The sequence below is a fragment of the Hylobates moloch genome, unplaced genomic scaffold (genome assembly GCF_009828535.3).
Source record: "Hylobates moloch isolate HMO894 unplaced genomic scaffold, HMol_V3 SCAFFOLD_1, whole genome shotgun sequence".
NCBI classification, from domain to species: Eukaryota; Metazoa; Chordata; class Mammalia; order Primates; family Hylobatidae; genus Hylobates; species Hylobates moloch.
In genome coordinates this window covers 11,911,918-11,927,649 of record NW_026652276.1, presented here as the reverse complement: position 1 = coordinate 11,927,649, position 15,732 = coordinate 11,911,918, and the positions used below count along the sequence as shown (strand labels likewise).

General features: G+C 36.2%; 1 protein-coding gene across 29 annotated transcripts in view; it reads right to left on the bottom strand.

Moving 5' to 3' along the window:
• Positions 1-15,732, bottom strand: part of TRIP12 (thyroid hormone receptor interactor 12) — a 166,102-nt gene that overhangs the window by 26,858 nt on the left and 123,512 nt on the right. For 11 of the 29 annotated variants that reach the window (XM_058437454.1, XM_058437439.1, XM_032754018.2 and 8 more), the window contains 12 exons: positions 15,572-15,689; positions 15,018-15,177; positions 13,036-13,189; positions 11,342-11,570; positions 10,917-11,035; positions 9,593-9,800; positions 6,619-6,719; positions 6,211-6,385; positions 5,028-5,169; positions 3,925-4,116; positions 2,501-2,652; positions 271-443 (listed from right to left, as the gene is read on the bottom strand). In XM_058437454.1, the coding sequence (XP_058293437.1) occupies positions 271-443; positions 2,501-2,652; positions 3,925-4,116; positions 5,028-5,169; positions 6,211-6,385; positions 6,619-6,719; positions 9,593-9,800; positions 10,917-11,035; positions 11,342-11,570; positions 13,036-13,189; positions 15,018-15,177; positions 15,572-15,689 (1,923 nt within the window). The remainder of the gene's footprint in view (positions 1-270; positions 444-2,500; positions 2,653-3,924; positions 4,117-5,027; positions 5,170-6,210; positions 6,386-6,618; positions 6,720-9,592; positions 9,801-10,916; positions 11,036-11,341; positions 11,571-13,035; positions 13,190-15,017; positions 15,178-15,571; positions 15,690-15,732) is intronic. The other 18 variants (XM_032754020.2, XM_032754056.2, XM_032754024.2 and 15 more) reach the window with 6 other exon arrangements.

The following is a 15,732-nucleotide window of genomic DNA, read 5'->3' as shown; positions in this document are numbered from 1 at the left end:
AAGGTCTAAGAAAATTGCCAAACACAAAACGTCATTTCTACTACATTTCACCAAGATAAATTAACTCATCATTCAAGTAAGCAGTCAACCCCTGGTAAGTTCAATGTATGACTATATACTAAATAGAAAATAAAAGACAGGAATATAAGTTCCTGCCATCTAGGTTTTAACAGAAACAACATTGAACAGAGAAATAACGTATGTATCTCTTTATGTAAATTTCTCCCAAATATACATATATAACACACAAAACAAATACATGGAAAGTACCTCTAACTACAAGGTATCTCTCGATGGCTTGTACCAAAGCCAGAGGGTCGATCTTGACAGGTCCACCCTTCCACTGCTTCACATTTGCACAGTCTGGATGTCTTTGTAACTGGCATTTTAATTGATGTGTGTTGAAAAATTTTAAAGCCTGTGATCCTCTGTTGAGAGAAAAGCTCAAGATAATTTATGAAAAGAAAGTTAGTCTATTATTTTCTCATTTAATATACATTAATTCAAATAAAGGCAAGTTAATACAAACTGCATTTTCATAAGACACACTAGTACTAAGCATTTACTTACCAGTTCTGTAAATGGTAAAGCCAACAATTCAAGTTATTTAGAAAAAATTTTTATACGTAAGAAATAAAAGACGGATGTGTATGCGTGCATATGAAAACCTTAACAACATTTGATGTCTGTCCCATCATAAATCCATGGGAGCAGAAATACTTCACCCATGAATATTTAATTATTTTTCTGGAAGAAAAATTCCTGAACTATTTAAGTACACTCACTTCTGCAATATTTTGCCTGTTCCTACTGAATTATATTTTTAAAAAAGCAAAAAACAAAACAAAACAAAAACTGTTGATTTCAAAGATTTCAGCTACAAAATTACATTAAAAACTAACCTTTAAAATTTACTTTGCTATAATAGTTTTGAATGAAGCGGTTTAATAGCTACTGCAGTTGAAACCTGGTCATGATGTTTAATTGCTCATTTCAGAAAAGCTCTGGCAGGAGTCAGATACAAACTTAAACTATGATTATCTGTATGATTCCATAAAGCAAGCTTGTCCAACCTGTGGCCCACAGGCCACATGCAGCCCAGACGGCTTTGTATACAGGCCAACATAAATTTGTGAACTTTCTTAAAATACAATGAGTGTTTTTTTTTTTTTTTTTTTTTTTTAAGCTCATCAACTAACTTTAGTGTGGGTGTATTTTATGTAGCCCAAGACAATTCATCTTCCAATATGGCCCAGGGAAGCCAAAAGATTGGACCCTCCTGCACATAAAGCATACAAATAGGGATGTGGAGAATAATATTCCATTTTATGAATATATACGTATGCAAACATACTTTATATAAATTTGGACACAAACAAAAAGCTTCATGATTTTCTCAAGCACAGGTATGAAAATGCCCCCTTATTTCATGAACTCCTCCAGGAAATCATAACGATCAAAATTGAATACCACAAGCTACATTAAATTTCAAAGCAGAAAAGAAACCCTAGTCCATGATGTGATTGCTTTATCACTCAACAATGCATATTGTTTTTAATTCAAACAAAGTTTTTAAAATGTTTTTAAAACATCAAAATGTGGATTTAAAAACCAAACTAGGCTGAGTGTGGTGGCTCAGTAATCCCAGCACTTTGGGAGGCCAAGGCAGGAGGATCACTTGGGCCCAAGAGTTTGAGACCAGCCTGGACAACAAAGTGAGACCCCATCTCTACAAAAAATTAAAAAAATTAGTGGAACATGGTGGCACACGCCTGTGGCCCCAGCTACGTGGCAGGCTGAAGCAGAAAGATCTCTTCAGCCCAGGAGGTCAAGGCTGCAGTGAGCCATGTTCACACTAGTGTAATCTGGCTTGGGCAACAAAGTAAGACTCTGTCTCAAAATAAATAAGTAAATTAATAAAAACCAAACAAATTTCCTATTTTCTAGGCTTCCAGTCAAAATATTCCATGAAACTTGTAACATTCCACAACATAGAACGATTCTTTCCTGTAGCACCTTGAGTCCTTAAAACTACATTAAAAATATATATATTTATTAAACTAGTAAAACTTCAAACGTTTGACTCCATCAAAATACAAAGTTATAACCACTAATATTATATATAAATCATATTGCTCAAAATGTAAACGTTATTCGCAGCTGCAAAAAAATTTTTATCCCTACTGAAGTTAAACTCAAAGTTCTTAAGGAAGTTTTGTATGCTGAAGTGTATCAATGTAAGGAAAACTAAGCCTATTACAAGTTACGAATACAATCACTAGATTATATATTTATAAAGCATCCTGTTTAAGGCACATGGTATAATTTTAAAGATAAGAAAGCACTTGATTCATTCTTTACAGTGCTTAATTTCTTTCATCATTACAGCTGAATGTTTTCTGGGCCGATCAAGATTTTACCAGACCTCCTGCCATCTTACCTCAGTGAAATTAAGTACCAAATTCCAGTGGCAAGGGTATAGCCAGGCAATGGTCCTTACCTGCCTCCTGTCCCATTTCCACTAGGGAAATCATGTACTTTGACTGGAAATTGTTCCATCTGGCTGAGGCAGTTGTTCATCTTGTGAACTAATGCCAACAAAGGTGCATTACCCACTGGTTCCACTCTTCCAATGGGCTCTTCTCCAGGAAGCTAAAGTTACAAATAAACAAACAGGTTAAACAAGGCCTTTTCAAAACAAACCTCTCCTCAAAGAGAAGATTTAATAAGCAGCTTTATAAAAGAGAATAATTCATCTATTCATCTTTATCTTTTATGGCAGATTTGGTTTCAATGATGTTACCATGTCAATTATTTCAATAAAGACAATTGTTTTGTACAGCCCACAATCCTGTATTCACAATCCCTACCATCCAAAGGCTCTGAAAACACAAGTCACTTGGTGGCAATATCTGATCCAAACAGACATAAGGCTATTTACAATCTTTATTTATCTGACTTTAGTAAGAATATTCATGTTATGCTATAAAAATATTTAATGCATATAATATAGAGTGCTATTCAGAAACTGCTGGGAATTTTAATGTACTATACACTGTAGGGCCTTTGAAACCCACCAAACTCCGGGGGTTTCAGAAAAGAGATTGCACATAATCTTAAGTATGTTGTAAAACTATACATAATACTGTCACGCTTCTAATGAATCTCCAATAAATACTAACTCTGCTTTAGGTTGACCCACAAGTTAAAATACAAGCAATGCTCAAATGCCTCTGAGCACAGCAAGCACATGGTGAAATAGTGTTAATACATAGGAGAGCTATCCTAAGCCCTATTACATAGATAATCCAGAGGGAAACATTCCAAGTGATGACTTCTCTTTAAGCCACTGTAAAACAAGGAGAATGCTGTCAACAGCATCCAAGGATTACCCTCTTGCTCTGGCCCACTTAAGAGTGAAGGAAGGGGAGCCACTCTGTGGCTCCTGGCTTTGTAATCCACATTATAAACGGTGACATATATGGTCATTAAGCGCCCTTGATTGGAACTGTTACAACTGTATTTTATGTACAAAACAGGAAAATATATCTCCTCTATCTTATTATAGACGTCTGTCTCCCTAAAAGGAACTAATACAAACTTCAATACACTTAAAAACAAATATTGCAAGTAAAATACATTCACAGGTGAGAGACTACTATTAATGGCTCATCTTGCAAGCAAAAAAGACTCAAGATACTTCAACCATAGAAATAGTGACATGGGCTTTGTTAAATCCCCATTTCATTGTTTTACTATTTACTTTGATACATAGAAGTTGAAGGACTCCAACTGTGTAAAAACCTAGAAGTTTTCCCTCAATGGCTTGACCAAGACCTGCTGGAAATTATTACTGAGATGAAAATATATGCATTAGTGAACACTGATTCTTAAAAGATACACAGGCATTATTAGATAACTTACTGGAGAAGAAAAAAATACATGAAGAAATCTCTTTAATCTGATCTCTCTGCTCACAGCATCCTTTTCACTTTTAGATGTCAAATAAAGCAACAGCTGCTTCACAAATCCACTATGTTGGATTTCAAATGATGAAACATCTGACTCTGAGACTATGCTACGGATTTCTACAAGGCACTCAGCTCCACCATCCACCTGAAAGAGTTAGGAAAAGTATTTCTATATTGATTTAAACAGCACTTAAAAAATATACAACTCACATATCCTCAAAAGGAACTGAATATATTCTCAACGCCCTTAAAAAAGAGGGCAGGGGGGTGGTACAGTCTTAGTAAATCCTTGGAAATTATGATTTTAAAATCACACACACACACACACACACGCACACACACTAAATATTTCATGAGGAAAACCAGGTATCCATAATAACATAAGAAGAAAATCTTCACATTCAACCAATGTAGTTTTCTTTAAAAAAGGGTATTTTTAAAGGATGAGAACAGAAAACTGAAGAATAAGCGGCTATAATACCAGGATGAAAAGATGAATCAAGATTACAAGGTGCGGTTTTAAATTAATACATTTAAGGTCTCAGCAAAATGAACAATTTCTTGGAAAACATACTACCAAAACTGCTCACAGTACATCAAAAACAACAAAACAAACAAAAATAAAAACAAAAACTGAGAATGAGATGAAACGTAAAATACTTATTAGTAAACCTCTAGCCTCTCCTGCCACTCTGAGACCCCATGTGGAGAGAGGGCCTAAGGAAGGCCTATCATCTATACCTACAGTAGAGGATGACTTAGAAAACAGATGTGCTTATGAGGACATTTCTGAAGTTTCTTCATTTGTCAAGAATGATGAGATGTGAAGGAAAGAAAGTCAAAGATGAGGTTTCTAGTACGTTTAATACAGACTGATGAATCCTGATAGTCAAGGGATTAAGTAAAAGAAATGCCAGCACCAAGGGTGTATATAAGGCAAAAGTCGATGTAGGATAGCTAAATCCACAGGAAGCTAGAGAGTCATGAAGGAAAAGAGTAGCAGGAGATGCTGGGAAGAGATTAAAAAAGACCAGCAAAATGCACTGGACACAGCACCTGGAGGTTGAGTTGTTCGGTTGCAGCACAAAGTCTCTGAAGGACATTCAATGCAGGGTTGCTTCCATCCATATTCTCAGAACTGAAATAACGTTCTACAAATTTATGTGCCTGCTCCTTAATCCAACCTTTAATTTTTTCTCTACAAGAAACAAAAAGGAGATATTAAAGTCCCAGTGTATGTAGGAAGAATATAACTTCTGATCAAGGCAAACAGCTGCTACATTTAAAATCCGTCCTGGTCTATGCTTACAGACTAATAAATCCAGATTCCATAACCAAATTAACTTTCACTTTGAAAATGGGCTATGATGTACCACCTGGAGAATTGTTTAAAAACTTAAAATACACTGCAGGTCATTACATGAATCGTAAACAAAGTGTAATAATTTTTTGGAACCCTGCAATATAACACTTTCCTAAGTGTTCCCTTTACTTTCTAAAGTACATACATATCTGCATTATCCTTAACTTGTGTTTCCTGGAGAGCTGAAGTAAAGATTTACAGACCAGAAACATGCACCTATTAAGGATGTAATAAGCTATGGCAAACAAGACCCGGCTGCTTAAATTACAAATGCTGATGGCTTCAGAAATTCATTCACTTAATTATTTTTATACACTGAAATTCAGAAAAACAACCAACAAAACCAAAGAGAGCATGTTTATTTTCTCAATGACATTTGGTCTTTTAAAATTTCTTATCTGCAGAGGGAAGTAATCATGCTGGTATGCTACATGCAGAACCCAAAAATAAAACAAGTCCTAAGGACTTTGAAAAAAAAAAAAGGCTCTCCCCTAAAATCCTGAAGTTCCATTATAATGGGTAGAGAAATTTTATCATAAAAGATGTAAAGAGTGTGGATAGAAAATGTCAGCTTTTCCTTGTCTGGAACAAAACTGAGGAAGAGGTTCCCCAAGGAACACAACTTGGTTTTGAACATATGAGACTTTCAGCTAGGTATGCTGGAAGGAGTTTCAAAGCGCATGACTGGAACTTAGGACAAAGCCAGATGCACGGTTAATAAACTGAGAACCTACCTAATTCTTGAACTATGCTTCTAAGAACAAATTAAAGTGCTGTGTCTATGTATCATCTCCACACAATAAACATACTGGCTGAAACAATGTTAAGTTTTTCTGATACGGGAATAGAAGCAACATAAAATTCCCCCCACTTCACCTGTTATTGGAGATGGTATCCTTTGAGGCAGCCCTGGCAAGGCCACTACCTCCCGCAGTCCGTGCTGGCTCAATGTTGTTGCTGTTGGACTGTGTACTTAACCTTCCCCATGTTTTTGGATTCAAGCTTGCCAGGAAAGAAGATTTAGGTGACTGAGTAGTGGTGGGGCTTTTAGCTATGAAAAGAAAAAAGAACTACAGTTAAGTCATTTTAGTTTAAGTGATGAAAAACAACTGATTTTTAAGATTCACAGTCTTAACAGATTAATTAACTAAAAGAACTAAGAACACTTAGTCCTCAGGAAACTTAGGCATACTTCAAGAGCTACTGGCAGTTTTAATAAAGTACATTTCTGCACCTGCTACCACCCTCCCCTTTACCTCCCCATAGTGTCATCAAAGGGGTTACCTTGATTGTCTACTTTGTCATCATCTCTTGGAGGTGAGTACTTTGGCCTTCTTGGCCCTCGTTTTGGCAGTCGTTTTCTCTTTAGAACATCACTCAATCGACTGTCCATGGGAAAATATGAGATAAGTTTAGCAATTACCACTGTTTTATATCTTCACTCACTAAAAAAGCAAACTAAAATGGCAGAAACAGTGAGTAATAAAATACTGTCAGGCCGGGCACGGTGACTCACGCCTGTAATCCCAGCACTTTGGGAGGTCGAGGCGGGCAGATCATGAGGACAGGAGATCGAGACCATTCTGGCTAACACAGTGAAACCCCGTCTCTACTAAAAATACAAAAATTAGCCGGGCATGATGGCGGGCGCCTATAGTCTCAGCTACTCAGGAGGCTGAGGCAGGAGAATGGCATGAACCCGGGAGACGGAGCTTGCAGTGAGCCGAGATTGTGCCACTGCACTCCAGCCTGGGAGATAGCGAGACTCCGTCTCAAAAAAATAAAAAAAATACCGTCATAACAAGGTATGTTCTTGTTTAGTGATTATTTAATGCCAATTCTGTGGCAGTCATGTTCTAGAGGTGTACAGACACGGCAAATGACTATTCAGAAAATAACTAGCTATTTAACTATACTGAATTATGAAACATAAAACCAAATAAGATGACTGATCAATTTTCTATGTGTTCAACTTTAAATAGTAGTATGTAAGTACATAAAACAAATATGCAACACAAAGGAGCAAAATAAAAATAAATGGGTAATCACCAACCTGAAAAAGAATGTTAAATCTGCATATCATACTTTTTCCCTAACCAAAATGGCCATGAGTAAAATATACATGACACTTAGTGTTCATGTTGTCAAGATACTCATCTGCCTCTAATATACTACCTAAAGTAATTTCGTAGTGTGACAATGGTAATAACACACTAAATAAGTGCATTTATAAACATTTTAGTGGGTTTTTTTAAACCTATATACAAATCTAGTGAGTAGTGTAATTTATTCTGAATTAGAATCATTTGCAAAATTAAACACCTGTAGCCTGTTCTAACAACAGTAGAAATAGTTTGTAGTAGCAATAAATTTTTGGAATAACAAAGCTAAATAAGATGGAAAGGCTGAAAAATGTTGTGGTTCAGTTGGTCTGTGGCCCAAATAAAACTGGAAAAATCTGAAAAAAAATTGGAAAGTTTCCAACACCTGATATTTCTATGGAATATACTTAATAATGTGCTCAAATGTGCTTGACAATCAGGAAAAATGAACTTTCAAAGGATGAAAAATGTAATTAACAATGTCCATTTAAAAAAATTAACATGAATTTTTCATTTGCAACCATGCTGTAATATGGAACCACTTAAAACTATTTAAAACCACATAAAAATATTTTAAGAAAAAAGTTATTTTCTCTTTCTTTGGCATAATCAACTGTTAGACTCTATAATCAATTCCAACTCCTTAAATTAAAATGGCTCAGAAATACTGCATTTGAGCTGGGCATGCTAGCACGTGCCTGTCATCCCAGCTACTTCAGAGGCCAAGGGAGGGAGGATCACTTGAGCCGGGAGTTCGAGGTTAGCCTGAGAAACAGAGCAAGACCCCCGTGCTGTGTCTCTTTAAAAAAAAAATAAAAAAGAAAGGAGAAAGGAAAACATTTTTAAAGGTAAAGAAATACTGCAATTGTCTGAACTGTATCACCCTCTATAATTTACTGAGTATCTATGATGTCTCAGGCACCATGCCTACATTATAGTTAAAGCCTGCAATAACTTATGTTACTGCAGCAGTGAGTGGGTAGGAATGGGGCTGGGAAGGAAGTAAAGGAGAGAGCAAGGCTGGAAAGGAAAATGGCAGACAAAAGCAACTGCAGAATCAGGGAAGTGGAAGAGTCCCCAGAACTCTCCAAGCCCAATCTCCTCAGACTGGTCAAATAACATGGGTACCAGTTAAACTCAGCATTATTTTAGTTTCCTAAAATAATACCCACTGTGCCAGAAGTTCAGTCTGCCACAAGTCTTGAAACTGCCAAAATTCATATTTAAGCTAGATTAGAAAACTGCCACCAGGTGGCACCAATTCCCCTCATCCCTTCTCCTACCTGAGCTGGCTGCCTGCACAAGACAATGCTACCCTGTAGATTGTAAGATTAAATTTTTGGACCCCACTTATTATTACTATATTTTAGCATGATCTACTTTTCGGCTTAAAAGGAGCCAAAAGGAGTACTGCAGTGAATACATTCTGAATTTCAGAACTGAATTTGGTTCATCATGTACCACTCATCTAGTAATATTAAGCTTCTAATAGCAAGGAAATAAAAACACTTTTAGACTGTGATTTGTTTCTAACACAACAAAATGGAAACCAATGGAAGGTCTGGAAACACTCTTAGTAGCACGGTATAACAAAGATTAAAAGGTGATAAATAAATGGGAGTAGAGAATTTAAGAACTCTCATTTTCCCTTATTAAAAGCAAAGTATTTAACTCCCAGTTGCCAATTAAAGATAAATGGGAAAACAGTATTTTTTGGCCTTTATTCTAAGACTTCTGATTTTCAGTATTTTTAACTGTTATTAATATCTGGATGTCTCTAAGGTTGTATGTATGCAGCAGCACAAAAAATAGTCACAAGATTATGAAATCAGAAACCAGAATTCAAATCCCACAACGTTAGGGCCTGCAAGTAACATAAGTGTGTAACACTGTGCAAGTCACAAATGTCTCTGAACTTTAGTTTCCTTGTATGTCAGTGGGAATAAAACTAATCTCTTACAGTTCCTAAACACAGCCCAATACAGTAGGTTTCCAATAAATGTTTTCTTCCCATTCTCATTAACAAAATACAAATGGAAAAATATAATATATATATATGCTAATATGTTAGCATTTTACTCCCTATATGATTCTTAGGTACCAAAGCAGCGCTAACAGCAAAGAAATATAAAAATCACAACATAATTCTTACTTACCCTTGAGGGCTGAGATCTAAAGAATCATCTCTGCTGTGCTGCAAGCTGGGTGATCCCAAGTCAGCTGCAGCATGAGTGGCAGCTGTGGCCGTCCCACTGCTGACTGAAGTTGTGGATCCCAAAGATCCTGACCCATTCGTACATGCCTTTGGTGGACTTGTCAACAAAGACTCTGATTCTGCTAAGTGTTTTACTTGATGCATTACACCTTTATAATAACAGAGATGAACGGGAGTCAGTTTTAATCAGGAACAGAACCTCCTCCCTGCCATTACAAAATCCCTAAATACCAACACTGACATAAAATACAAAAAGACTAAAACATAACTGGCAAAATAGGTAAAATAAATTAGGAGCCAGAGTTTTCAACTTGACTTCAATCAGAAAAAAGTATAAAAACTAAAGGTTAAAGAAAAATACTGATACTGAATGTCTTCTAATCTTCAAAACCAGATTATATAAAACTTAATAGGGTCACAAAGTCCTACTCAGAGTTCAAAATACTCATTATAAAAACAACAATCAATAACAGAAATACAGTGCACACCCTGTGGTGTGACAACCAGAAGGGATGGAAAAGACCAAGAATCATCAGTTAACTTCAAGTGCTACAAAAAGACAAGATCACATTAACACTGCCACCAAAAAAAGAAAACGGCTATTGAAGTGTGGGAACTATCACATCCTTGAAGGTGTGTAAAGAGAGCTAAACATTAACTTGTGAGGCAGGGGTTCCTATCTGTCCCGGAATCATAGGAGAGTATGTATGAAGGAGTGTGACTAAGAACCATCAAATTGTATACCAATGTGTATGTCTGATTATCAGCTAGTATAAACTATACGCAAATATGTGGATATATTTAATGTGAGTGAATGAGCACACATTCACACTTTTCTGGAGAAGAGTCCACGGCTTCTATCATTCTATCAGACTCTTATTAAAAGACAAACTGTAATCCCATGCTGAGGCAGTAGGATTGCTTGAGGCAAGGAGTTTGACATCAGCCCAGGTGTGCACCACCACACCCGGCTAATTTTTGTATTTTTAGTAAAGACGGGGTTTCACCATGTTGGCCAGGCTGGTCTCCAACTCCTGACCTCAAGTGATCCACTTGCCTCGGCCTCCCAAAGTGCTGGGATTACAGTTGTGAGCCACCATGCACAGCCTAAAAGATACATTCCGTGTACACCGAGCTATAAGCTAACAGAGCTTTAAATGTCATTTTTAAATTGAAAAGCTATCAGTTTTTGTTCGACAGATTAAAACTTTATTTCTATTGAAGTACTATCTAGACTGAACGACTACTAATTTATATGACATTACCTTCTCTTCTGAAGTAAACACTAAAAATATCAGGTAACTTCTGCATTAAGATTTCTGCCATCTGAAGTGCTCCCACTACTATCTTCAGGTCTTGGCTTGACAGCATGGAAGCAATGTGACTAAAAAAAGAAAGCATTTGTATATAAAACTCTGCCTGAATTTGATGATTATTTTTGGCCATACTACTTTATATTGAGAGTAAAGCATTTTCATTGTGAAACCATTCTATTAACATAAAGATTTTTCTTAAATGCTCAACTTTTATATTTTATAAAACCTATATGTGAATATAAATAGACAAAAAAAAGAGCTCAAGATACTCCAAACTTTTGTGCCTATTTTTTCTATTATTACTTTAGAGGTTTCTGAAATTACTTGCAGAGATTTGAATTTGTAAAATGTTTCTACTATTTTCATTAACACACCTTGAAACAGCATGATTTTTCAGAACATCCTTCAGAAGTTCAGCATCCGCAAAATAAATTATCCTAAGAATTGCTCTAAGGCACTTATGTCTGACCGCAGGTCCTGCTGAGGAACTATACACTTCATAAAGAACACCAAATAATGTCTTAATAAAAGACTTAGCCAGTTCCGGATCCTCTTTCATAAGCTGTGCTCGAGCATCATCCTTCTTTGACTCTGAATATCCACCTATTAAAAAAAAAAAAAAAAATTATGCAATCCTGAAGTGCCAGACTTCAGAAACACAATAAACAATAAAAAATACTCAAGCCAATGTAATTCTTGAAACGCTATGAAACTTTTTCATTATAAAACACATGAACTTCTATGATATGATCGATTAGGATTTACAAGGATGCTAAAGGCAACATTAAGACAGACAAAATTGAGCTGTCTAGAAAACCAGTGACCCATTCGGGCCAGCTGAAAGTAACAATTCATCACTGCACTGTACTTCTTTATTTTACTAATACACATTCAATGAAACAATAGGGAAATCCAATCCTAACCAACTAAACCAGTGATAAGAAACTGAGTTCTAGAAATGCACAGTATTTCACTAAAAGCTTTGTAAAACGGATAAAGAAGGTAATTCTCCCACTTTGCTTAGTGACATAAAGTGTAAGGAAAAGATAACTGATAAGCAGTAAGTTATATACAAGGGGTTGACAAAGTACGGTCTGTAAGCTGAATCCAGTCCACCACCGGTTTTTGTAAATATAATTAGAACACAGCCATGTACATTTGTTTACATATTGTATATGGCTAATTGAGGGCTACAATGGCAATGGTGGTGAGTATAGACTATATATAACCTGCAACACATATTATTTACTATCTGGCCCTTTATTTTATTTAATTAATTAATTTATTTATTTATTGAGACAGAGTATCACTCTGTCGCCCAGGCTGGAGTGCAGTGGCGGGATCCCGGCTCACTGCAAGCTCTGCCTCCCAGGTACATGCCATTCCTCTGCCTCAGCCTCCTGAGCAGCTGGGACTACAGGCGTCCGCCACCACGCTCAGCTAATTTTTTGTATTTTTAGTAGAGATGCGGTTTCACTGTGTTAGCCACGATGGTCTCTATCTCTCAACCTCATGATCTGCCTGCCTCAGCCTCCCAAAGTGCTGGGATTACAGGTGTGAGCCACCACGTCCAGCACTATCTGGCCCTTTTCAAAAACAAAAAAAAAAATTTGCAGACCACTGTTCTCTAAATTAGGGCTGCAAAAGCAATCCCTGAGGGGACAGATAAATGTCAGAAACCTGGTTTTGTTTTGTTTTTTAAATCACGATTATCTGTCCTTAATTAGTTCAGATAATTCTGGCAGGAAGGTATAAAATACAAGGTTGGAAAGAACTAGTCAATGGATCTAAAGGTATAAATAGTAATAACAAGATCAGATAAAAATCTGTATGAGCAAATTCTAACGCAAGTCTCAGGACACCAGGTAAGGAGTCAAATTGTGGAAAAGATACCAGTTAATACTGGCTCACTCATCCATTAATGGACATGATTTAAAAAATCGACAACCAAATTATTGTTATACAATTGTCTTAAGCTTAAAAAGATACTTAATGAACCAATTATTATTATGCAAATCCAAAATGTTGCACAATAGTATAGTGCTATTTTAACTCAGAATGTACTTACTAGTGTTACTATTGGCTAAGGGGTTAGGTTTTCTCTGAATGGCACGTGCTGTTCCCGTGTCCTCATTGATTTGCTGCATAGAATTAAAATCAATAGTATAAACTCGTCCCAGAGTGGACAAGCTTATCTCATCCTCACCGACCTGATGGGCTGCCTGAGAGCAAAGAGAGAGAAACTTTGAATATAAACATTGAGAAATCTATTACCTTAAGACACAGTGGGGACCCTCCAAATATGCTATCTTACATATTTATTTCATCAGGTTTTAGATGGTGAAGTTAACAGAAGATGGAAAATTTAATAGTGTAGATACGACAAAACTCATTCATTCAACAAATCATTTTTAATTAGACATAGGTTATATGCCTCAAGCCTTATCAGGGACCCTTAGACATAAATGCAGGTAAAATCTTGATGAAAGATCCACCTATGTAGCATCACTGACACAAAGAAGACACCGTTTGTATTGAGAATGCTCTTGAGACATTGCTTATAAAAAATCAGTTATCCATAAATCTTAGTATTCTTACATTAAAAACGTTATTTACACAATGAATTCTTAGCGACCTACCAAAATCCTCCCTTAAACAAAATGATCCTATAAAATTGTCCTCAGTAAACAAAGATAACTTTAAGATTGAAAGGGACACAACTGAAACGGTTTCATCACCAAGGTTGTGTGTGGTATATAGAACATATTTAAATTGAGACAGTTCAATTAGCACAGTTTGATTTTAAACAGACTACAGAAGTGACAAAATATTCTCATTACAGAATCCAATCTATGGAACTCCTAGGCTGAATGGAAGACAAGACTCTCAGCACATATGAGAGAGTAAGCTAATAATGAAGGTGCAATGATCAGGAAAATGCTAAAAAGAAGACGACTTAGAGTTAGAGACCAGGACCACTATTAGCAGGACTGGCCTGCTTACATACTGCTTATATATAATGCTGCACAGAAGACCAGTCAAAGTCAATTTTCTCATAAAAGCTGGATCTGAAATCGGATTTATTTTTAAAACTCTTGATTTTATGATGTAAGTCATTGGTTTAAAATTTTTTCTAAAATTCATTTTTAGAAACGAACTAGAAGGCACCTTTAAAGAAGACTGTCTATTCAAAATGTGTGATGTTCTAAAAAGAATTCAAACATCAAAGGTTGAAATTAGAAAATACATAAATTCTTACAGGTGTCTCATGTATTGAAAATAGTAAATTATGCATGGCATCACAAATAACACAGTGATCAACACCTCCTAAGCTAGAGCAAATATTATGCTAATTTAGTTTTAAAAATATGTCAGTGCAAACAATATATAAGGAAGTAAAAATAAAAATCACATTAAACTGTCACAGAAAATCACTGTCAACATTTTGGTATATTCCTCCCCTTTGTATTATTCATATGTTCACTTATTTTGCTGAATTCCAAAAAGATCACATAATATTGTTATTATGTGATCTGTGTTTTTCATTCATATTTGATTTTACATCATTAAAATTTGTCCCAATAATATCTGGATAACCTACAAGCCTATGTGTATCACAATTTACTTAACTATTTACCCAGAACTAGCTATTTCATTTGTTTCCACGTTTTTGCTCTTAAAAACTACTGAAACTATTTCTATGTAAATCTTTGCTCATGGGACACTGCTTTCTGATAGAAGATAGATAAGTTTTAGAAACCTACAGCCTAAGTCTTCCAACGTTTCCTTTCAGAAATGAGGAAACTATGGAACAACAAACTTAATTACTTGCTCCAAGTCAATCAGGTAGTTAGCAGCAGAAGCAGGACTAGAACATGAAGTTTTCTGACCTGAACAGAAATGAGGACCTTGTTCTCAGGAGACAAAATGAGAGAATCTTGAGTTAATTCAAAATCAAGCACATTCAAGTCAACATATCCACCTCCCCACTCCATCCCTACACCCACTCTCCAACAAAATAGACATATTTAAACGGTACGATGAAACTACTACCTCAATGATCCGGCTGTCAATCCTGTTATATGGATGCCAGAGGCCTCGATCATCACGCCACTGCCATATCGCACCATCTGTGTTCTGTGCATTTCCCTTCTTCAACATGGTATCAACTGCAAAAATGCCTTCTTTTGGTAAACATGGCATAAGTTCACTGAAAACAAAAAGTACAATAATTTTAGTAACTTTATGAAGTATTAGTAAACGTTAGGTCTGTAAAGAAAAATAATCTCACACAAACCACAAGTTATATTTAGCCCAATTTTTTTTTTTTTTTTTTGGAGACAGAGTCTCACTCTGTCACCCAGGCTGGATGGCAGTGGCACGATCTCAACTCACTGCAACCGCCATCTCCTGGGTTCAAGCAATTCTCCTGCTTTGGCCTCCCAAGCAGCTGGGATTACAGGTGCCCGCCACTACGCCCAGCTAATTTTTTGTATTTTTAGTAGAGACGGGTTTTCATCATGTTGGCCAGGCTGGTCTCGAACTCCTGACCTTATGATTCACCCTCCTCGGCCTCCCAAAGTGATATTTAGCCCAATCTTTACCAAATCAGAGATGTCAGTTCATACAGTTCTTGAGGGCTTCGTGGAACAAGATCAATCTGTTCCTGACAACTTCCATTAGAGGCACCACACAGGAGAAAGTGAAGCGTTTCTGCAATGTCTGTAAAAACCAACAACAAAAAACAAAAGCCTATTAAACTAGT